Source organism: Ceratotherium simum, chromosome 25 (genome assembly GCF_057802395.1).
Source record: "Ceratotherium simum simum isolate JZ-2026a chromosome 25, ASM5780239v1, whole genome shotgun sequence".
In the NCBI taxonomy this organism is placed as follows: Eukaryota; Metazoa; Chordata; class Mammalia; order Perissodactyla; family Rhinocerotidae; genus Ceratotherium; species Ceratotherium simum.
In genome coordinates this window covers 6442315-6467622 of record NC_141924.1, presented here as the reverse complement: position 1 = coordinate 6467622, position 25308 = coordinate 6442315, and the positions used below count along the sequence as shown (strand labels likewise).

The 25308-nt window shown below is 44.0% G+C and overlaps 1 protein-coding gene across 2 annotated transcripts in view; it reads right to left on the bottom strand.

The window, feature by feature from the left end:
• Positions 1–15785, bottom strand: part of EFCAB6 (EF-hand calcium binding domain 6) — a 250224-nt gene extending 234439 nt beyond the window's left edge. The window contains exons 1-3 of one of the 2 annotated variants that reach the window (XM_087448778.1): positions 15721–15785; positions 14337–14519; positions 9179–9285 (exon numbers count right to left, since the gene is read on the bottom strand). In XM_087448778.1, the coding sequence (XP_087304904.1) occupies positions 9179–9249 (71 nt within the window). In that variant the 5' untranslated portion in view covers positions 9250–9285; positions 14337–14519; positions 15721–15785. Of the gene's footprint in view, positions 1–6855; positions 7558–9178; positions 9286–14336; positions 14520–15720 lie in introns of those variants that run through there. The other variant, XM_087448779.1, reaches the window with a different exon arrangement.
• Between the last annotated feature and the right edge of the window lie 9523 nt (positions 15786–25308).

Sequence of the window (25308 nt, the reverse complement as noted above, 5' to 3'; positions counted from 1 at the left end):
GTACAGCTGCTTTGGAAAATAGGTTGGCAGTTTCTCAAAAAGCTAAACACAGAGTTACCAGATGACCCAGCCATTTCACTCTCAGGTATACAGTCAAGGGAACCGAAAACATGTCCACACAAAAACTTGTACACAAGTTCACAGCAGCATACTCACAACAGCCAGAAAGTGGAAACGACCCAAAGGTCCATCAACTGGTAAATGAATAAATAAAACGTGGTCTATCCATTCAGTAGACCATACTTCAGCCATAAAAAGGAACAAGGCACTGATTCATGCTACAGCATGGATGAACCTTGAAAACACTATGTTAAAGCAAACCTAAAAGACCATATACTGTATGATTCCATTTATATAAAATCTCCAGAATAAGCAAATCTATAGAGATAGAAGGTAGATTAGTGGTTGCCAGGGGCTGGGGGAAGGGAGAAATGAGACTGCTAATTGGTATGGGATTTCTTTTGGGGGTGACGAAATTTAGATAGTGGTGATGGTCACACAACCTTGTGAATATACTAAAAGTCACCAAATTGTACACTTTAAAAGGATTAATTTTATGGTATGTGAATTATAGCACAATTAGAAAGGAGGAGGAAGGGGAGTGGGGGAAGAGGGGGAAGGAGTTGGGGGAGGAGGAGGGGAGTGGGGGAGCAAGAGAGAAGTTGCTTCCCTGGGCACCTTTGGCAAAGGTGCTGCCTTCGCAATCATTTTTAAGGTAATATGTCTACTTGATGGTTATTAAGACTATGATTAAAAGATCTCAGAGGAAGCAGGGCAAAAGCCAGACACCCAGATGTACCCCAGAGATAGTCACAGGAGTGTCCTGTTTGTCATCATGGGTCCCGCCCAGGCTCACACCCCACCGTTAGAGCGAACCTGGCTGTGTGCCCCCCACCAACAGAAGGCCCTCGTGCTCAGTGGTCACCACACTATTACACGCACGCAGGAATTTATAACTCACAGATTCTGCCGGTCTGTGGCTTACTAGTGGTTCAAAAATCAGGGGGAATTTCGTTGGACTCATTCTTTACTGGCCCCTCTCAGCACAAGAGCAAGAAATAAAACTCTCCTTGAACTCAGCGCGCAGGAAGCCCAAACTCCAGCCGTACAAGGAGGTGTTACAGCATCAGATGCCTGAGGCCCCTAACGGCTGACCTTCTCAGCAAAAAGAAAAAAAAAGTTTTCCCTGCTGGGCTTCACATTTAAATGCAAGTGCATAATTAGTCAACATTCAAAAATAGACGGGTGTGCAGGGCACCATATGAGGGCACAGAATCAGGCTAGGCGACACCTCTCAAGATCTTGATAAGAAGCAGCTCAAGTTTACAGGGTTAAAGAAATTAATAAGATTTTTTTTTAATGTGTAAGAAAACCACATTGGCTAGTGCTCTGCTTGACCTCTCTTCAGCAGTCACTGACTGGCATGGTATCCATCTGGACCCGTCTTATTTGCACAGGTCCCTGTGGGCAGGGACCATACCACAGCTGATGCCATGTGAGGCCAAGTACCTCAGTGGAGTCCCACATACATCCTTCTTCAACTAGATAAATTTAATTGAACTGAAACCTGGAATCATAGCATAAGTGAATTTCCAGAAGAAGAATATGGCTTGATATGTGTTGGTATAGTCAAAAAGTATTTTTAAAGCTCCCTTCTAGAAGTTTGGGGATTGATGAACAAAACTGGCAAAATCATGGACCTCATGGACCCTATATTCTAGTAACAGAAGACAGGCAACAAATAAGTAAATTATACACATAAATAAGTACCATGGAGATAAATGGAGCAGAGGATAAACAGGTGACATTGAGCAAAGATCTGAAGGAGACAGGAAGGGAACAACGCCATTAGGAAGACAAAGTGGCAACATGAGGCTGGGCGGAGGCCCCTCACTGTGAGTGATACATGAAGCCACTGGAGGGTTATATACAGAGGAGGGTTGTGTGCAGGGCTATGATCTGGCCTCTGCACTTGAAGGATCCCTCTGGCTGTACATCAAGAGTAGACTTCCAGGGCCAATGGAGGCAACAGGGAGACCAATTACCAGTCTACTGCAATGATCCAGGCAAACGAAGATGGTGGCTTGGACCAGGGTGGTTTTGGTGAAACTGCTGAGAAATAATCGGATTCCAGATATATTCTGAAGGAAGAGTCAATTGTCTTTTCTTACAGATTTGATTTGGCATTCAAGAGAAAGGTTGAATGGAGTGGGCATTAACTGAGATGGGAAAGACTGCAGGAAGAACAGGTTTATGGGGGAAGATCAAGAATCCCATCTTGGACGTGTTACGTTTGAGATGCCTATTAGATAGCCAAGTGGAGATACTGCGCAGGTGTTTGCATATATGAGTTCAGGGGAGAGACGGAGGCTGAAGATATAAGTTTGAGGATTGTCAGTATATAATGTATATAAGGCACAATATCAGGTCAGCCCCCCAAGAAAGTAGGTGTAAAAAAAGAAAAGATGCCAGGGCTGAGCCTCCCACATTCAGAATTCAGGGGGATGAGGAGGAACCAGCAAAGGAAACTGAGGAAGAACAGCCAGGGAGAGAGGAGAAAAACCAGCAGACTAGAGTGTTCAGGAAACCAAACGAAGAAAGTGTTTCCAGGAGGAGCGGGTGATGTGTGTGTCAAATGCTACAGTGATAATCAGGTGAGATGAGGACCAAGAACTGCCCTTTGGTTTAAGCCATGCGGGAACCACCGATCACCCTAAGAGTAGCCATACTGGTGGAACTGGGTGGTTGCGGGGGAGCCTGTCTGAGTTCCAGATACATTCAGAGGAGAAGAATTAGTGATGGTAAACAGAGACAACTGTTTCAAAGAACTCTGCTGTAAGGCAGAGAAACGATGTGATAACAGGAGGAGGGATGGGGGTCAAGGGAGAAATTTCCTCAAGACGGGAGAATCAGCAGCATGTCTGAATACTCGTGATAGTGATCCAGTAGCGAGGCAAAGAGAATGAAGCAGGCAAGAGGGAGAGAATTGCTGGTTCCCACGGGTTTGCCAGTGGAGACAGGACCTCATCCCGTGCACGAGCCTTCCCTATGCACACGGACGGTTCGTACCTCGTAACAAAGGAGAAGGCAGAGCCTGGGGACACAGACGTGGTGAGGAGAGCCTGTGGCAGTGCCCTTCTGCTTGTGTCTCTTTTCTCAGTGAAACACGAAGTCGGGTCATCAGCAGCAAGTGAGGGCGGGAGAGGCATCTCCGGATTGAAGAGAGAGGAAAAAGAATGAAATGGCTGTCCAGGAGAGCAGGAGAGTGGGAGAAGTGGAGTGACTGCCAGGGGGTTTTAAGAGCCCCTCTGAGGTCCATGGGCATGAACTTGAGAGCCAGTACTGGGGAGGCAGAGAGCTGGGTTTAATTTGGGTCAGGGTTTTGAAAAGAGAGTGTGAAACAGCAAGGTGAGGGTGTGTGCAAGGTAAGTGACGACATGCGCATATATTGCTCAGAAAGGGACACCCAGAATGAAGGGAACTGTCGGTGTAATTGAGACAATCAGACAAGACTGAAGTTAAGAGACAAGAAACTCAAGCTTGGGAAGAATTTTAAGAAGGGAAAAAAGTCATTTTAATTCAATCAGCATTTATTGGGGACTTGCTTTGAGCCAGGAAATGTGCTTAAGACTTATGAAAACCTGTCACTTAACCCTCCCCATGGCCAATCACTTAACGTTCTTCCCATTTCACAGGTGAGGAAACCAAGGCTCAAAGCGGGCAAGCAATTTGCCCAGGGGTTACACAACTGCTAAGCCCAGAGCCAGGTCCAGAGCTGGGAGGAGAGCTTTGCCCAGGTATCAAGTTCACATGGTTGTCAATGGCCAAGGCTTTCTTGTTGCTTTTTGTGAAATTAATAACAAGCTCCTTGAAGGCAGTGGCAAGTCTCTGGCTACCACTGCTGCCTGGATGGTCACAAACACTCGTCTCCTGCCTCACCCTGCTCTCCAAGCACGTGGGGAGGACCTGCTGTAACTGCATTCCTTGTTGTGGTTATTGCCGATGCAAATAACTGCTTTCTTTATTTTATCCATAAATTCACTTCCTAATAACAATAAGGCATGCCAGGGCTTTGGCCTCATGCCTTATTACACCACCTGAGGAGTGAGATAATCACCCAGAAATGTACTGCCTGTTGTGCATTTTATTACTTGAATACAAAGTGATTCAATTCAAGAAACACTTAGTTGAAGACAGCATGAAAAAAAATAATAATCATATGAAAAGTAATTCCTCCTAATGCTACTGAGTACACTGCAGGGAATAATCCTCTTCCAGTGGCAGGATGGTCTGGATGACCTGTTGGGTCTTCTCCAGTTCTGATTTCTACCAATTGCAAGATCATAAAAGCTAGTGAGACTTCAATGACACTACGATTATTCCAAAGAGCCAAATCTGGGTAGTTCTGAAAATGGAGCCTATTTGGGTGTTGGACCTAACATTCTTGGTGTAAGCATTTGCCGAGCAACTATGCTCTCAGGGATTCATCTTCAGCAAACACTGCAGGCCACACACTGCGAGGCTGGAGGAATAGAGAGAGAAGTATGACCCACCCGACCCTCCAGTAGCTCAGCACCTAACTCAGGATTTAAAAGAAACAGCAGCATGTGTTGAAAGAACAGGACCAAGGTGTCTGTGCAGCATGTCCAACTCTGCTGATGGAGCGTGGAGAAGCGCAGTGACACCCGTCTCCCCGGAGCTGATGCGAGTGTGAACTACATCCCCCCATCCCGGGGCTTAGACCAAAGACTCTTCCCAAGAGATGCCATCACTGGGTCATGTCAGGGGGGAAAGAGCTATTCCATTCAAACAGAAATAACACAGGGTTTTATTGTTATTAATACCAGTATTTTTTAAATGCATTTATTTTCCATTTTTAAAAATTAATTTTACCGGCTGTCGAAGCAGACGTGTAGCTTTAACACAGTGGTTCTCAACTGCGGTCCCTGAACCAGCAACCTCAGCAGCACCTGGGACCTTTTAGAAATGCAGATTCTCAGGCCCCACCAGCCCAACCCGATCAGAAATGCCAGGGCTGGGGGCCCAGCATCTGTGTTTGAACAAGCTTGGGACCACTCTTTAGAAGAACCTGAAGTTGATTTATAAGGACGAGTCTATACATTTTTGTGTTTTTTTTAACACATTTTTTGTGTGTGTGTGAGGAAGACCAGCCCTGAGCTAACATCCATGCCGATCCTCCTCTTTTTGCTGAGGAAGACTGGCCCCGGGCTAACATCTGTGCCCACCTTCCTCCACTTTATATGGGACGCCGCCACAGCATGGCCTGACAAGCAGTGCCTCGGTGCACGCCCGGGATCCGAACCTCGGCCGCCAGCAGCAGAGCGTGCACACTTAACCACTACGCCCCAGGGCCAGCTCCCAGTCTATAGTTTTTTAAGGAGGCTCATGGGTAAAGCTCCCTGCTTGATATCAAAATGAAGTTGAAAGACCAGCAAATGTTACATTTCAGTGATTCTACTAGAGTCACTTCGCAATAACTGAGCACCTATTTTGCTGGTTAATCATCAACCTCATGACAACCTTGTGAGTTAGATACCATTATCCATATTTTTAGAGGTGAAGAAATTAAACACCAGAGAGAAAAGCCAAATTTACTCCTGACCCAAATTTAAAAGAACAGGATCCAAATTTGGCCAAGACCCAAATTTAATCCTAGGCTTTGTGCTCAATTGTGCCAGGTGTGTGTGTGTGTATGCGCACACTCACAGAGGTACATGTGAGTGATTTGTGTGCATTCCCCAATAAACACATAGATAACAATGAAGTTCTCATATATTGATAGAATAATAAGAAAATCTGTCAATCCTAAAGAATGGATAACTCGCGTTTGCAAAACAGTCTAACAATTCTGCAACTTACTCAACAGAACATGTAGAAAATTAAAAGCAAGTCCACAAGTATCTAGTCAAATACCAGGATTCCAGGGTTCATGCTGCCACCATTTGAAGCCCAGCCCTGCCTCCCCAGCCCAGCCTCATACTCCCTTAATATCTTAGACTTGGCTGGCAACCCCTAGTCTACTGTTCTAAACATAGGAATTATAAGAATGCAAGTCGATTTACAAATATATTCCAAATGACAGGGTTTCATAAAAAACAATTTAGCCAGTCATCTGAATTCAATTTAGCAGAAAAATCCGTAGTTATAAACTGATCTGCCTCCACGGCCGGCAGCCCCACACATCTGAGCCACAGCCTTCCTCCACCAAGGGTCTCCCCCGACGGCAGGGTCTCCTCAAACCCCCGCGCAGGCTCTCACCTTCCTCCCAAACCTCATCTTCACAAATACCTGCTCTTGCAGCATAAATTTCAAGTCTACCCACACACACTACAAGACACACCAACACAAACTCAAAAATCAAACTCAGAATATAACAGAAGCCTCTCAAAGTTAATATACTTTAATGGAGTCGTATATCACTATTATAAACAATAATTATAAGGAATATGTAGAAACATAAAAACGTGTTGTTATGAGAGGTTTGGGGGATTCGATCGGAGACATAAAAGAAACTTTCCACTCCAAACAAATGGATTGAATGTATATTTTATTATATAGAGGATAGTAAAGGCAATAGTCTGCAAACAGATCTGAATAGGTCAAGTAATAGGGAAAAACACCAGCTCGATCAGAAAGGGAAACACCAGATCGGCTGAGATAGCGGCAGATTCGAATAGGTCATATAATAAGAGGGAAAAACATCAGATCGATCGGAAAGGGAAACACCAGATCGACTGAAGGGAAATGACACAAATCAACCGGAAAGAGAAACACCAGGTTGACCGAAAAGAGAACACATCAGATCAATTACTTCACAATAAATCAATTACTCACAACATCCACGCCCCACTGCCGGGAGAGTCCTGTCAATCGACACGGCTGGGTGGGAATCACACGTCCTGGGCAAGGCGTCACTTCCACAGGTGGAACTCTCATCAGGCCTCAGTTTTCAGCAGTTTATATATGCAGTTACAGAGTTTAGAGAGCAAGCATTTTGTGTTCCCATGCACAAATGGTTATCAGTGGCGTACGTGCACTGAGCCCCCTGGCTATCGTCCCAGCCCAGTAGTTGTGTACGTACATTGTTTACCCTGGTTATCATCCCAGCCCGGCACAGATGGCCAGTCTGTCCCAGGCTGCAGTGCTCAAAGGGCCTTGAAATTTTTATACATTGCAACTATCTCCATGGGAGAAGGGCCAGTTCCCAACACGCAGAAAGCAGCTTTTATATTTCTTTTTGTGCTGGTGGCTGTAGGTCAATGGAGCAGCCAAACACAGCTGTACTCATGTCAAGACATGTGTTTAGGACAATGTTAAGTGAAAAAGTACAGTGGGGTATACATTATGAATACAATGATATAAAAATGTGTTTTCATATGTGGACAGGGTCTAGAAGATGTGACAAACATAGCTGTGTTGGGATGGTGGAGACATGGATCTTTTTTATTTGTGTTCTTTAATGAATGTTTTATCACAGCATGTCATATATACCATGCCTACCAGGCAGTCCATGATCTAGCTCTGCCTGCCTCTCCCTTCCCACCTTTGTCACTCTCCCCACCTGGCTTCCAACGGCCCCATGGGTCTCTCTGCCCAGATCCCTCCCCAACTCCTCACCCGGCTAACTCTTCTCACCTTCAGATCCGGGGTGACCGTCACCACCTTAGAGAGGTCTCCCTGATCACCCTGTCTACACCCTCCTGTAGAGTCTCTCATCACAGCCTGTCCTTCCCCTGCGCTGCACTTATTACAATTGGTAATTATACTTTTATTTGGGAAATTATCAACTTGCTTATAGGCTCCATGAAATAAAAGTGTTTTTACACCACTGAACCCCCAGCCCCAGAGTACACGGCACACGACTAAAGCTCTGAAAGTTTTTATCAAATTAATGAATGGAGGGTTTTCACAGCCCTGCTGTTCAAACAGCACTCTTCTCCCAACACACACACACACACACACATGCACACACACACACTCGCGCACACACACACTCGCACACAGTCCTTCCACTCCTGGATCTTGTTTAGGATCGTTACTCTCTTTCCCACCATCCAAGGTAGAAGTTTAGGCATCATCCGTGATTTCTCACTCATATCTCCTATACTGCAAACTAGTGACCAGTGTCAGAAAGGTTTTCTTAATCAACACCCATGACCTTTATGATTGCTCAGTGTCTGGCTTCCCTGTTAGACCATTCATGTCAGGAGAGCAGGGACCACGTCTGATTACATTGGTCCAAAAAATAATGAATATTGAGTTTAACTGAATTGAGTATTGTGGTTTTCTGATCATTTATATCAGCATGAATGCCTTGCTGCCCCAGATTATAGATCCTAAACAAAAAGCTTATATTGCTTTGTTTGTAATATGCTTTCTCTATCATGCACACAAAAATCTAATTTCAGAAAATGTCTCAGAAATTCACTCTTATCTAAGGAACATTTTCAGACTCCACCACACCTAATGTGATGACAGATACAGCCACAGGCAACAGAAAAACAAGTTGTGTCAGAAAAACTGACCGCACGTCGGCTGTCAAACAGTCGTTCCATCTCACACACCGTTTCACTTGGCAGCCTTTTAAAATGGAAGAGCTGGAAACCGCCACGCTCTCCCGGCTCCTGTGAGCAGACAAGGAGTGTTCAACACCTCCTATTTATAGTGCAGCCAGGCCCGGGCAAGTCCTCGGATGCTGGCAAAGGAAAGTTGCGATGGTTTCCTAGCTTTGGAGTTCAGTAACGAAAGTTTTGCTGCTGCTGCCATCTATAGCAGGAAATGTGTATCTGGAGACAAGAAAACCACTGTCACGTTGGCCCTGCTGGCCCTGCAGTGAAGCAGGCTGGATCATTTTCTGAATCCACCCTAGTCGTCTAATATTTGTAGGCACGTTGAGCACCAAATTAAGGACATTCGACTTTAAAACGTATAAGCCGATGCTTGTTGATAGATAAATATAAATTCCTAGACAATTTTGGCCCAAAAACCAGCATTTAATACATGCTTGTTGTGTCAACGATTGACACAAACCAGACAGAATTATCAACTTCTAAAGCACCTTTCTCTCCGGCCTCGCACCCAGCACGATACGGTGAACTTGCCGCCACCTTCTGACCTGTCGGCTGACACCGGTGTTTGAGAAAGAGAAGCATCTCACCTGGCCTTGGTACTGCTCGATTTGGTGCTGTTGCCTGCGGCGACGTTTGTTTTGGTGCTATTTCGCTTCATTTCCTTCAAGATAAACTATTTCTGAATTTGTGAATTCTGAAAAATAAGAGAGCAATGGGGTTAGCACAGATTGGCAGACAGATTTTCTTATTCAGTTTGTCAAGCCACAAGAACGGAGCCTTCGGGTCTGCAAAATAATTAAGTGATTTTGCGAGTTACTGGAGAATTGAGTTGAAAACCTCAGGCAGGGCCTCTACAAGAATTTCACACTAAAGTGTAGGCTTCCCAGGTGGAGTTATTTTGTCAACACTGTACGAGCACACTCCTCTTCCCATATCTCGATAACACACCCACACACAGACACACACACCCCTGCTGTGGTCCCCTCTCTTCCTCACACCAGCCAGAATAATCATTGTAAAATGCTGATCTCCTCACGTTACTTCCTTGCTTTAAAAACTCCAACTGCTTCCTATTGCCCTTAGAATCAAGACCCAAGTCCTCACTGGTGTCACGAGGCCGTGTCGGGCGGGCCGTGCCTGCTTCTCCAGCTGTCTTCCTCTCGCGGGTTCTCCAGGCCTCGGCCACACTGGTCCTTGGCAGTCCCTCGGATGTGGCCTTCCCACATGGAAGCTTTTCTTCCATACGCTGTAGCCCTCTGCCTAGACCACCCAGTCTTCTCCCCGCTCTGCCGAATGAACCCCTCTCATTCCAAGGGTCCGCAGTTCTCCAACTTGAGTGTCCATCAGATGCCCGAGGGCTTGTTAGAAACAGACTGTGGGGCCCCAGTTCTAGATCCTGAGCCTAGAACTAGACCCTGGGTGGGGATGGGGCCCGAGAATTTGCCTCACTGACAAGATCCCAGGTGATGCTGATGCTGAGAACCGCTGCCACAGATCTCAGTTCCCACGTCACTTCGTCAGGGAACCTTCCTTGACACCCCACGCTATGCCACAACAACCTCTGTTGTCCTTCACAGCCCCTAGCCCAATTTGTAACAATGTATCTATTTGTATGAGTATTCAATTAATGCTTGATTCTCAGTAGATTTTAAATTCCATAAAAGCAAGAGCCGGGTTAATTTGTGTCATCACTACACCCCCAGATCCTAGGCCAGGGGCTAGTGTTCGGAGGTATTCAAACTTACTGAGTGAATGAATGAATTTGCTTCCACTCCTGTAAGTCCTGTAAGTTAGGACAGAAATGCCTGCCTTCGGCCTCTGGCCCTCTTTCTAAGCAGTCAGCACGTACTGTCAATTTTACTTGGAGAAAACCTCTTAAATATATTCCCTGTCCCTCTCCATCCCTAATGTCACTGCCCCTGCTCACCCTCACTCATCTGGATTACAGAAATAGCCTCTTAAATCGCTTCCAGGTCTCCAACATCTCCCTCTAATCCATCTTCCTCTGTCACCAGGATTTACATCTTTCTAAAGCATAGATATAGTTATGTTACTCCCTGGCTTCAAAACGTTCAATGCAAAATTATACATGTGTTAAAATTTCATAGGACTATGCACCGAGAAAAAAATGAGTGCTTGTCAAAATCGGTGAAATCTGAATAAAGTCGGTAGTTTAGTTACTAGCACCGTACCATTGATAATTGTATTATGGTTATTCTGTAAAACGTTATCACCGTGGGGGAAGCCAGGGGCACACAGGAACTCTCTCTACTGATTCTGCAATTTTTTTGTGAATCTGAAATTATTTTTTTTTTTAAGTTTTAAAAAATGCAATACTTCTCCAGGGCTGAGAGACTGAAGTCAAACTCCTAACGTGGGTATAAGATCATTCACATCACTAATAACCTGGCCCCGGGGCAACTCTTCCAGATCCCATATTTCCATGCGTGCTGCATTTTTACACAGCGCTCCGAATATACCATGTAGTTCCTCACCTCTGAGTTTTGGTTCATGCTTTTGCTAGAATTTCCTTCCTCCTTTTCCACCTGGCACACTTCAATTCATCCTTCAAGATTGAGGGGAGAGCCCCCTCCTTCATGAGGCCTTCCTATCCTTCTTAAACAAAACCAATTGTGCCTTTACAGAGACCCGGGTCTTGTAGTTTTGTTTTGCCAATTGTTTTGTTTAATATAGAAAAGGACCAAAAGGTCAAAGGTACCCGTAATTCCATTACTTTGCCTGGGGGTAGTGGGGAGGGGGGACATAAAGTATAAAGTAAAAGTATGAATACCTCCCAGTCCATCCCTCCAGTCCTACTTCAATTTTCACTTTGATTCTCTGCTTCCAGACTTTTCTCTTGTCTGTTGATCTGTGGCCCCTGCTAGTTAGCCAGCCCCTCAGTGGAGAGGATCGGCCGCACCCATCTTTCTACACTCAGCCCTACCGCAGGCCCGGCCCAGGAAGCACTCCATTAATCTTTGTTCTTGATGGCACAGCTATCAACACCTGATACTGCAAGGGCAAGACGTTTGGGCTAATCTTACCCTTGATTTTGAAAGCTCAACACTGTTCTCAGTACGAGCAAGGCACTGTGATGAGTTCTCTAGGTCATCCCTGGCTTTCCATCGTCCTCAGTGTAGGTGTTCTAAATAAAGAGAATTCTCAGACACTGACGAATATGATTATTTCAGAACTCGGTAAGGTAGAAATCAGCAAGGTTTATAAAACCAATGACCCCCAAACAAGTACCAAGTCACAGGCCATCAAATACACTGCTTAACCACAGGCAGAAACACAATTAGGAGGCGATTTTACTGATATATTTGTTTATTTGCCAGATAAGTATTGCTGTCCAGTTTTAAACAGATGCTATTTATATCAGAATCATAACAAAAGTGCCATCCATCTGCCTTGGCATCCAGAGAAAACATAACTCAACACAAGAGTAAAAACTGTGCACAGCCACACAGAAATGGCATCAGAAGCAAAAACTGTTGGAACTGGTATCATGGGGGGAAATTATCACTTGACTAAATTGGAAAAAGTTGCAAGCAACACAAAAGATTGTGACAGTTAAATCCAAATACTTCAGAAAAATCTTCTCCTTGTCTATCCTGATATCAAATGGATGTTTTGTTACACTTTGGGACACATACACTGCAAAGTTCCCTTTTTAGCCTTCCCTACACTCAGTCGTTTACTGAGCATCTACACTTGGACAGTGGAAAAAATAACAGATCTGGAGTCAAGAAGACAGAGTCAAATTGGTTCCACTACCTACTGTGCAAACTGGCAATGAGGGGCAAAGAGCCCCTTCCCTCATTTGCAAAATGGAAATAATATTTCTCTTTAAAGCAAGTATTCTTCATCTGGAATCTAGGGATGAGGTCCATGTGTGTGCTCTTGTAGATCTTCAAACTCTCTGAGATTAAATGCAAGAGTGAGTGTGAGATGATTTTTCTAAAGAGAGGATACATTGTTTTCACCAGCTTCTCAAGGAGCAAGTGACACAAAGCAGTTAAGCGCCACACCCTAAAGGCTCAGGAAAGATCCTAGATAATGTATCCCTAGAGCCTGACACACAATAGGCTGTGATCACTATTTGGTAGCTGCTTAGGTCCTGGGAATGTACAGAAAGATAAACCAGAGCCCAGGGCAGAGGGCAGGCAGGGAGTTACAGTGTAAGGTGTCGAGTGTCGTCTCAGCGCTTTACAGCACCACAAAGGAGGGCAAAACAAAGTCAGTCCTGAAATCCCCAAGAGGAGAAAGCGACAGGGCAGAGGCAGCAGGCGTATCAGAACAGTGACACGACCATCACCGCAGTGTCCTCGATGCAAAGGCAGGGCTTAGCTTAGGGCAGGGGCTCAGCGAATAACTGTTAAGTAAAGAAGCAGAAAAATGACTGGAACCAACCCAGGGGACAGGATCACACCATTTACAAACCCCCGGGGGAAAAACAAAATTCAGAAGGTGTTACTGAAAACTTTTACTATTCAGAATTCTTCACCTCAAATATTCCATACAAATGCAAGAGTCCACATCCTCTCCCTAAATAGTGAGGACACTGAACCTAGACCTTTGTCACTTAGTAGTAATCAAGCCCTCTCCAGGCTTTGTGATGAAGACTTAGGTGTTGAAAAAGCTTTAGTTTTCCGGAGGAATTAAAATGCCTTATCTGCCTGGACAAAATGAATTCAATTTCCTTTTTTCTTTTCTTTTTTAATTTTCTTTATCCTTGAGTTCAAGAGGCTCACAGATAAATGTGCAGCCCAACTGTAGGAACCATTACGAACGATCTGAGTATTCTCTTTCCTCCTGATGTTACTGTCCTATTCTATCTGTATATTTCAGGATCCTGACTGATATGTTTCTATTTTACCGTATTGTTGGTATTCTTACAAGTCACGTCAAAGTCTTAGTGGGACTTAGCAGAGTACATACCTATTGGAGAGCACTACAGCACGAGGCAAGAACACAGGTTCTATTATCAGGTGGTCCTACAGTAGAAGCCACCCTCTACCATTCACCTGCTCTGTGGTCCCTTGACTTCTCCACGTCCCTGGTGCCTCATCTGTAAAATGGGAACAGTAACCGTACTTCTTCATAAGCAGGCGACAAGGACTAAATTAAAAAATGTATGTGAGGCCCCAAACTGTGCCTGGAAGATAGTAACTGCCCAACAGGTATTGCACAGGAGCAGCAGTAGTAATAGTAGCAGAAGTAGAAGTAGTAAAACTACAGACAAACAGATGGAGAGAGAAATAACAATGGCACCTGGAACAAAGCAAACAAAATAAACCAGCAGTGTATGGTCAAAACCAAGAGAAAATGCAGTGGGAAACGAAGCTCTTCAGTCCCAGAAGTGTATCCTATTCGTATGTTATCTCTAGTCACAGAGTTTTCTCAAACATACCCCTTCCCTTTACATCTTTTCCAAAGGGTGTGGATATCCTGGATAGCACTGTGTTGCAAATGAATTAATATTTAAATATTACAAGAATCCAATCTATATAGTTGTGCAAGCCTAGATTTGGGGTATTTTTAGATAAATATACTTTACAAAAAGGTCAGCTCACTTGTGGTATTTAAAGGAAGAAAGTGATTGTTAGCTTCTTGTCTCACTCACGATTCCTCACCTATATTATACAGCTTATTTTTCAATCCTGGCAGGGGAAGGAGTCATCCAAGAAACCTTCAGTGACTTTCACCATCTACTAACCCTAAACAGTCACTCTGGATACACACCTGCAAAGAAGCTTTATTAAAGCAATGGTCTTGTTAACAGCCAGTGGCCTCCCAGTACATTCCTGCTCTGGGCGGGCACCAGACTACTGAACATCCTCCTGGAGCTGGTTCTGTCTCCATGTGCCAGTCACCTGTAGGAGTCACAGTGCTGTCGAGCTCTCTGCATGGGGAAGAGGTGGGTGGCTGGAAAAGAGCAGGAAAAAGGCAGGCAACATTGGGAGAGCACATCTAAAGTCTCAGGTAAGCATTCCTTGACAAATATCTATGAGCGCCCACCACGAGCCAAGCACTAAACTGAAGGTGGAGGGAAAGGGAACGCGCAGATAACTAAAAGAATACTCTTGCCCTCCAGAAGCCTGCAATAAGGTTGAGCAGGAAACAAATATGTTTACAGATAATCAAAGGGCCCAGGCCTGATTCACTTCCGAATCCCCAGAACTCAGCCAAGTAAACGTTTGTTGAATTGAAAACAATGGATAAAAGAAAGAGATGAAGTAAGTGCAGTATGTGAAAGTCGACATTTTTTTTTGCAGCATTTCCGTAAGTTCACCCATTTAGGGGCACATACAACTTGAGAAACACTATTAAATTACTCTTCTTGAAAGTGAAGTAAGGATCCTCTTAACAGTGCCAAGGCATCCTGACCGGCAAAGATCTTCAGGAGAGAAGGAAAAGGAAGAATAGGGGTGATTTAGCCTAAGGTCTCAAAAAAGCTCTGTTCACTCAAACATTTCGCAAAGTGCTTCCAAACGAAATTTCTGAGGGAGGCAGGGATAACTGTGCACAGTCTGGGGAAGAAGAATGTCCTAGAGAGACCAGAGGTTCTGACATGAGACAGAAGTGCTTAGTTTGAATTCTAGCTCTGCAACTCCCTCCTTGTGTGATTCTGGACAATCCCCTTCACCCCACGGGGCTCAAGTCCTCACCTACAAGGTGGAGTTAATGATGGTAGTCAAAGGATTGCTGTGGGGACAAACGAAATAAGCGACATGAAACATTTTGTAAATTGGAGCGATTGAAGGCATTAGCACACAACGTGTCCCATGTGACCGTCATAGATGCAGAGAGGAAGATGCCACCACCGTCCACGTTGTTTATGGTCTGTCTTCCCCAAACATCACTTAAGCCCTGTGGCACCAAGACCGTACCCTCCACCGCAGGAGCCCCGGAGTCGACAAGGGCGCTCCACACACACACACACCCGTGTCGAATGAGTAAGCGAGTCACAGGCCTAAGCACGGGAGACGAGGCGGGGCTCCGCGTGCCGGGGGTGGGCAGCAGCCGTCTCGGGGCTGCAGGACCCTGAGCTGCCCGCCCCCCTGGGCCCTTCGTCGCCCCTTCGGCTCACGCGCGGGGTCCGGGCGCTGAGGCCGCGCCGCCTTACCGGGGACCCTTCTCGATTCTCCGCCTCGCGGGGCCACACCTGCGCGCGGACCCCACGCCGCTCGGCCGCAGAGGCCCAGCCCACTCGGCGTCTCTAGGACGCTGTTGCCCGAGCGACGACGACACTCGCTGATTGGAGAATGAGTCTCCGCACCCGGCAAGAAGCGGAGCTCCGATTGGCCAACGCGACTACAGACCTGGGGCGGGAGGGGCGTGGCCAGGCCGGTCCGGTGGCTCCGCCCCCTAAGGAGAGACTTCCGCCGGAAGTCCTCTCCCGGGGCGCGGGAACCCAGCGACGGGCGTCTTGGAAGCGGATTATGTTACGTGGCCTTCGCGCGAGCCGGCGGTGGGACTGGTCCCGCCGAGCCGCGTGGAGCCGGGTGGCCTGGGGGAAGCCAGTGCCCTCTTGAGAAGCAGACTCCTCACTTGTAAAAACCACGCGTCCCCTCGGGGCCTGGTGGCAGGATGGAGGGAGGAGTGTGTCTAAAGCCCGACCACGTGCCGCGCGCTTCCACAATGTTAGCACTTAACTGCACTTGCGATTGTCGCATTAATTGGCGTGTCTGGTTGTGTCCTGCTGGCCTCCTCCAGGAGACTAGACCCCTGGGGAGGCGGGACAGCTTGCTTCGCCCACTGGTGGGCTGGCACTGAGACGGATAGTTGGGTAGATAGTCACCAAATGAGCCAGTTCTCATCCACACTCACAGGCTGAGTGGAAGCTCAATGAGTCACCTTGGTAACAATGGCAATAGTTGTCGCTGACCCTTAGGGAGCGCTTCCCTTTGCCAGGCACTCATCTCAGTACTTTACTCAACATTTAATCTTCGTTTATCTTCACAACAGCCCTAGGAGGAGGGTGCTATGATTATTCCCATTTTACAGATAGGAGACTGAGGCACAGGGTATTTTGTCCAATGACACACAGCTAGTCAGTGGCAGAACCAGAATTAGTACCCAGGAAGGCTAGGTTCCTCCTCCATGCTCTTAATCACCCTGCTGTACACACACTTGTGGGACAGAAATAGTGACCCAGTCGGGCAGCCTTGAAGTCCCTCCACACAATAAGTTACAGGGTGCCCTGCTGGGTGCTATGGCAATGGGTGTTTCATGGTCTCTGCTTGGCAATCGGACTATACAGCACTGGTTTCCTACTCACCAGGAAAGTGATTTCCTATCTTTCCTCTCTCAGACCTTCCAAATCCTTTACCTCCTCACCTGAGTGAACAACCTCACCTCAGATCTCGTTGAGAAAGGGAATCCATAAGAACGGAACACACTGTTGTCTCACAACCATCTTGACACCCATCTCTCCTTTTGCTCTTGTTCCAAGAGGTGAAGTGTTGCTTTTCACAGAAGCCAGTCCCTCCACTTGTGTCCTAAATCCCATCCCCATTTGCCTTCTCTTGGACTTCATTGCTTGGGTCAGCAGTTCTCAAAGTGTGGTCTGGGAACCCCTGGGTGTCCTGAGACCCTTTCAGAGAGTCCATAATTGTCAAAACTATTTTCATAGTAATGCTAAGATGTTACTTGCCTTTTCATTCTTATTTTCTCATGAGTGTACAGTGGGGCTTTCCAGAAGCTACATGAAGTGTGATATTGCAACAGATTGAATGCAAAAGAAGATAGGAGAATCCAACTGTCTTCTATGAAGCCAGACATTAAAGACATTTGCAAAAATATAAAATTGCCTTCTCACTAACTTTATTTTGTTTTGGAAAGCATAATAATTTTGCATAAAAATGTTAATCTATAATGGGTTTATTATTATTTTGGATGAATTAGTAAACAAATATTTAAAAATGGTATCAGTTTTACTTTCTAATGTGGTAAATATTCTAAATATAATCCACAAAAACAAAAGCTCTTTGGGATCCTCAATACTTCTCAAGATTGTAAATGGATCCTGAGGCCAAAAACTTTGGCCTTGAGACCAAAAGGACTTAGGTTATTGCCTCTTTGTCATAATAGCCAACAATTTCATTCCCTTCCCATCCCCTTCTCTCTCTCTCACTCACTCTCTTTCCCTCTCTCCTTCCCTCTCTCCTTCCCTCTCGAAACATGCTCTAGTATCTCATATCTTTAAAAAAAAGATTCTTTTCTAGTTCCCACCCCATTTCCCTGCTCCTCTTTAATCCACTTCTCAGTAGAGTTGTCTGTATGTGCTGTCTCTCTTTCAGTTACCATTCAGTCTTACCAGAGGTGTGGCTCTATTATTCTCTGGTACTTGCTCACTTTTCATAAATATTTCTATACTTGACTTGACTTTACTTGACCTCTCAGTAGCATTCAACCCAGTTGATCACTCCTTCCTACCTGAAACTCACTCTTATCGGCTTCTGTAATACCATACAGTCTTGGGTTTATCCTAAATCACCAACTACTCGATTCTCAGGCCCCACTGGTGACTTTCCCCCTCTGTATGGCCTTTGGATGTTAGAGTCGTCCCTCTGACTCTGACCTGTGCCATGCTCTTATACTTATGGCCAGCCTTGACCCCTCCACTGCTATGTATCGGACACCACTCAGACTTTAGCCATCCACATAGCCCTTGATCCGACAACCTCCCTCACTCTGAACCACATCAATAAATGATACCACTCAAACTTGGCAACGTTGTTATCCCTTAATGATCATTGCCTTGTTCCCCACATCTGGTCCTCAGCAAGTCCTATTGATTCCAACTGTAGAATATGTACACTGTAATCTCATTCATCAATTCTCTGCAGCCTCACCAGCACTCCCCTGCCTTATGTGGAGAAAATGTGGGCAGAGCCTTTATTGTTTTTCCGAGGGTAAGGTAAGGCAGGGTCAGCAGGCTTAGCATTAGCTAGTTTGAATAATTTCAGCAAGTCCTTTACCATCTGTAGGAACTGGCTAACCCTGGGAGGGGCAGCTGCTCCAGTGCTAGCAAGGCTCCAAGATGTCAAAGCATCAGGAAATACAGAAAATAAAAACCATGGGAAATACATGTTGTTTATCCGTTCATCTGTTGATGGGCCCTTGGTTCGTTTCCACCTTTTAGCTACTGTCAATAATGCTGCAACAAATGCTGGCGTGCAAGTATCTGAGTCCCTCTTTTCAATTCCTTTGGGTATATATCTAGGAGTGGAATTGCTGGGTCATGTAGTAATTCTAAGTTTAACTCTTTGAGGAATCTCTAAACTGTTTTCCATGATGGCTGCAGCATTTTACATTCCCACCAGCAATGTACAAGAGTGCTAATTTCTCCACATCCTCATCAACATTTGTTATTCTCTGGGTTAGGGTTTTATTGTTATTAAAGCCATCCTAGTAGTGTGAAGTGGTATCTCATTGTGGCTTTGATTTGCATTTCCCTAGTGACCAATGCTGGTGAGCTTCTTCTTGTCTTATTGGCCATTTGTATATCTTCTTTAGAGAAGTGTCTATTCAAGTCCTTTGCCTATTTTTTTGTTTTTGTTTTTTGTGGTTTTTTTTTTCAGTGAGGAAGATTAGCCCTGAGCTAACATCCATTGCCAATCTTCCTCTTTTTGCTGAGGAAGATTGGCCCTGGGCTAACATCTGTGCCCATCTTCCTCTACTTTATATGTGGGACATCTGCCACAGCATGGCTTGATAAGCGGTGCGTGGGTCCACGCCCATCCAAACCTGTGAACCCTGGGCCACCAAAGGGGAGCACAGGAACTTAACCACTTTGCCACCAGGCCGGCCCCACCTTTGTCCATTTTTTAATTAGATTATTGTCTTTTTGTTGAGTTGTGGGAGTTCTTTATATATTCTGGATACTAGACCCTTGTCAGCTATATGATTGGCAAATATTTCCTCCCATTCTGTGGGTTTTCTTTTTATTCTCGATAGTGTCTTTTGATGTGCAAAAGTCTGTAATTGTAATAAAGTGTATCAATTTTTAAAATTCCTTTTCTAATTGTGTGTTGCCAGGATATGGGAATACAATTGATCTTGTATATTGACTTTATATCCAGTGAGTTTCATTTATTAATTCAAATTATTAAGTTTCTTTTGTATTTTCCGATTACACAATCTTGTGATCTGCAAATAATGAGTTTTATTTCTTCTTTTGTAATCCTTATATTTTGGATTTTTTCTTGACATATTGCACTGACTAGGGTCTCCAGCATAGTGTTGAATAGTAGTGGTGATCACAGACATCTTTGTCTGATTTCCATGCTTTCAGTATTTCACAATGGAATATGCTGTTTGCTTTGGGGTTTTGTTTGTATGTAGGAACACTAGATTAAGAAAGTTTCCTTCTGGGCTGGCCCCGTGGCTTAGCGGTTAAGAGCGCACACTCCACTACTGGCGGCCCAGGTTTGGAACCCCGGGCGCGCACCAACGCACTGCTTCTCCGGCCATGCTGAGGCCGCGTCCCACATACAGCAACTAGGAGGATGTGCAGCTATGACATACAACTATCCACTGGGGCTTTGGGGGAAAAATAAATAAGTAAAATTAAAAAAAAAAAAAAGAAAGTTTCCTTCTAGTCCTAGTTCACTAAGAATTTTTATTTTAAACAAGTGTTGAATTTTATGAAACTTTTTTCTACATTTATTGAAATGATCCTATAGTTTTTATCCTTTATCCTGTTAATGTGGTGAATCTTTTAATGTTGAAATTACTTTGAATTTCTGGGATAACTCTTTATTATGTTTACATATCACTGGATTAAATATACCAATATTTTATTTAGGATATTTGTCTATGTACTAGACACCCAGAGTTTTATTGGACACTCATAGCCATGCTCATTCATTTATATACTGCCTGTGGCTGCTGTATGGCAGAGTTGAGTAGTTGTAACAGAGACTGTGTGACCCACAAAGCTTAAAAGGTTTACTATCTAGACGTTTGCAAAAAAGAGTTTGCAATCTTTGGTCCTTTTCATGGGAGACATTGACCAGTAATTTCCCTTTTTTGTGATGTCAGATTTTAATATTAAGGTTACCCTGGCCTCATAGAATAAGTTGGGAAGTGCTTCCACATTTTCAGTTCTCTCAGGGTTTGTATAACATTTGAGTGTTTTTTTTCTTTATGTTTGGGAAAATACACTGGTGAAGGTATTTGGCCCTGGAGTCTTCTTTGTGGGAGGTTTTTAATAATTGGTTCAAGTTCTATATTAGTTATAAACTATTCAGATAAGACTATTCAGATTTTCTATTTCTTCTTGTGTCTATTTTGATAAGTTGTGTTTCCAAAGAATTTGTCTACTTCATCTTAGTTGTCAAATTTACTGGCATAATATTGTTTATAATGTCCTCTTAGTACAGTGTCTGTTGGATCTAGGGTGACCAACTGTCCCGTTTGCCAGGGAATAGAGGGGTTTCTGGGACATGAGTCTTTCAGTGCTATAACCCGACAGTCTGGACATACTGGGACAATTGGTCACCCTAGTTGCATCTATAGTAATCTCTCCTCTTTCTTTCCTGTTAGTGATTTATCAATTTTGTCAGTCTTTTCAAAGAAAGCCTTTTCATTTTCATGTCATTGATTTCTGCTCTTTATTATTTCCTTCCTTTTTTCTTTTGAGTTTAATTTGCTATCCTTTTCCTAGCATCATGATATGAATATTTAAATCGTTGGTTTTCAGCCTTTCTCCTTTTCTAAGACATGTGTTTAAGGCTATAAATACCCCTCTAAGCACGGTTGTATCTGCATCCTCCAAGTTCTGACATGCTAGATTTTACTTAGCATTCAATTCAAAATCATACCTGAATTTCCATTGTGATTTTTTTTTTGACCCACAGATTATAGGGAACTATATTAATTTCCAAACATTTGGGCATTTTCTAGCATATTTTGATTATTTATTTCTAGCTTAATTCCACTGTGGTCAGAGAACAGACAAGTAAGATTTCAATTTGTTGAAATTTGTTGAGACTTACTTTATGGCACACCATATGATCAGTTTGGTGAACATTCTATGTGCACTTGAATATAATGTGTATTTTGCAGTTGTTTAGTGAAGTTGTTCAGTTTTTAAATTAGGTCAAGTTTGTTAACTGTGTTGTTGACATCTTCCATTTCTCTGCTAATTTTTTTGTTGTTGCTGTTTGTTCCTTCAGTTTCCAAGAGAGATGACACTATCAATTGCACTACATTGTGTGTGGGTCTGCTGGCAAAGAATTAATTCAGTTTTCATTTATCTGAAAATGTGTTTATTCACCTTCTTTTTTTTTTTGTGAGGAACATTAGTCCTGAGCTAACATCTGTTGCCAATCCTCCTCTTTTTGCTGAGGAAGATTGGCCCTGGGCTAACATCTGTGCCCATCTTCCTCTACTTTATATGTGGGACGCCGCCACAGCACGGCTCGATAAGTGGTGTGTAGGTCCATGCCCAGAATCCGAACCTGCAAACCCTGGGCCACTGAAGCAGAGCACGCAAACTTAACCACTATGCCACTGGGCCGGCCCTCACCTTCATTTTTAAAGGATAATTTTCCTGAGTATAGAACTTTAAGTTTGCAGTTATTTTTGTTCAGTATCTTAAAGATTCCCTTTAGTTACATTCTGGCTTCTAGCATTTCTGTTGCAAAGTCTTCTGTCTGTGTAATTGTTATTCTTTTGAAAGTAATGTGTCTTTTCTTTTCTCTGGAAGTTTTAAAGATGTACCTATGTGTGGTTTTCTTTGTCTTTATCCTGCTCAGGTTTTGTAGCATATCTTGAATCTGTGGCTTAACGTCTTTCATCAGTTTTGGAACATTCTCAGCCAATGTCTCTTCAAATCTTGCTCTGCCATATTTTTTCTTCTCCTTCTGTCTAAGAACCACAAGTCCCTATTCGTATAACACTAGGACAAATGTTTTTTAAAGTACATTCTGTGGCTCCTTATTTGTAATCTCCAGGATTATCTCACTACATTATTTTTTAAAGTATGCTTTGGAAGATCTATTTAAAATAACATCTAACACGTCCAACACCAAAAAGTGTAATGACGTGGCACTAGGAATTTACTAATCTGTGTTAAATTTCTCCCTCTCTCTCTTTCTCTCTCTCTAGTTCCATCAGTTGTCCTCTTGTTCAAAACCAGCAATAGCTGAGATAATTTGTTGTTCAAAATGAAGTAACAGAGACCAAGCTGCTACATGACTGTAAGGATTTCAGTTTTTAGTAACACTCTATTCTCAGGGAAAATTTTAGGTGAAAAACTCTGACTAATAGTTGGCTGTGTGAGCAAACATGGTATTCTAGTAGGGACTTATTGTCTTTTGAACTGACCTGAACTCAATAGTGAAGCATAAGTGGTGCACGATTGGGTCAACATAGTGCAGAAACAGGAAACTCAAAATCGTCGCTTATTTCCTTGCACACAAGGATAATTTTCCCATGTGTTTAAACGGCTGATTAGATCAGTCTGTCATGACACTCTGTCGCGTCTTTTTTTTTTTTTTTTTTTTCTTCTTAATGGCACTTTCACTCCAAAGTGTTTTCCCTGCTCCTGGAAATTTTTCACTTCCCTGTGAAGAGTTAACTTGGATTTTTTTTACAAGAATCTAAATTCACCTCACTTGTGTATTGTCCTCTGAGCCCGTAAAGTCCATTAGATTAGGTTTGATCTTTGTTCAAACAGACCAGAGTTCTGTACTGTGATAGTGGCCCCAAGGAGGAGTTTGTAGGAGGAGATTGTTATCTTCCTTGACCAGCCCTTCCTAAGAGCATTCATGGTTTCCCTGGATGCCCCCTAGTGGGTCTACTGTTAACGGGGCTGAACCTATTACCTCATCTACGATACCATTCAGCATCACTGGAACCAGTAAGACTCAGTGCCCAAGAAATTGTTAGAGTCTCTACTACTTTTCCCATTGCAAGAATCTGCTGCTCAAAACCCTCGATGTTAATCTGGAGAAGCCAACCATGGGAAGTTGGGGCAAATATTTTTACACATACGATATCCAGCAGACAGCTCATTCCCTTGGTAATCAAGAAGAAACTCGGGGCTGATGAGGAGCTGTGCTTCGCCCTCCAGGCTTTGAGGATTCAGAGCTACATTCCACCACAATTCTGTACCCCCAGGAGACCGGGCTCTAAAGTTGAGCCTGTAACATTTCATGGTAATTGATAATGATGTTATAAATGGAAGTTATGCCTTCATGTGGAGAAATAAACAGCAGGAACTGATTAACCCCTAAGAAGTTAAGTCCTTTTTTCCACCTTGTCTATTAATAAAGATGGAAGGAAGAGGAAGCACGTGACACAGACACATAATTCATCTAACTGGCAGCTGAGAATGTCCAGGGGAAATCTGCGGGGAGAGAATTCTCTGACTGCCATCGTTTTGGTGGCCTCCTAAAATGCACACCAGGCTCTCCCGAGCTGTCCTTAGGAGAAAAAAAAAATTAAGGAAAAATAAATGAGGTATAAGTAGCTCTTTTGGAAAAGTTACTGCAGTTATTTTTTCCTTACTAAAATAGATGCTTTCTCTCTCCGACATTTACCTTGACAGATGACGCAGCTGCTCGTTTTAGTTCAATCAGCCAGAAACTAAATTGCACATTTTAAACATTGTCGCTACAAATAATTGATTATCATTTGTAAACAGGGGGCCGTTTTCGTACCTATTTTAGGATCGTACGTGGAGAGAGATTATCTACAGGCTCCCTGGAGCATCTCTGCATGTTTCCATTCCCCGCTAGTGCACTAATCCACTATTAAGCTCTTAATTTCCTTTAATAGTTACTAGTTGTCTCCTGTCATGGAAACAGGAATCAAAATCCACTTATCTTGCTCCTCAACAAGATTCTATAGTGTAGAATACCGGCATTTAGAATTTTAATGAATTTTGCCCTCCAAACATGGTATTGCAGCAATCTTAGAAGAATGGCCCACCCTCTGGAATAAAGAAGCAGTTAGAAAATAGCAATTTCTTGTTTCATACACCTGGGCCACTCGCAAACCCCCGACAATCACAAGTAATTCTCTTTGCTAAGAGCCAGGATCTTGGAACAGCTGGTAATTAGTGCTGTTTAGCATTTAATTCGCCTTTAGTTAGGTAACAAGCATTTATTGATTACCGGATAGGAGTGGAGCGCAGTGCTAAGCACTGTATGGAGAGAGTGGTGAATGAAGCACAGTCTCGACTTATAGTCTACTTGGGGCTGAAAATGCCTACTTTGGAGAGGAAACTTGAAAACAGGGACAAAATGTTTTCTTAACAAAGGTAAACCAATATACTATTATGGCGAATTATTACTCTTTCAGAATTCAAGATTCTAACTCGTGGCACACTCCATTCTAAGGAGAAAGGTACTTGTTGCCACGTCTTGTTGCATGGCGGGAATGGGGACACACCAGGCACTCATTCTCTGGGCTAAGGAAGGTTCCGGCCTTCTCCTCCTCTGGAGAGCCCCAAGTGTGGTAGGGACCCAGAAGAGAGGTAGCCATCAGCCACTGAAAATGAGTCTGTCTGCTGTCATTGGCAGCCCTCGTAATGTCTTCAGTAAAAATGGAAGCCCGGGTACCTATGGACCACAGCGTCCGTCAGCTAGGATTAATTCATGACGGCCTCATGGAGATGGAGTTTTAAGGCCAGCTTGAGGCGGGGGTGGGGCCCACGAGTGGCAGCACTTAGAAATAGCAGGGAAGGCTTTCCAAGAGG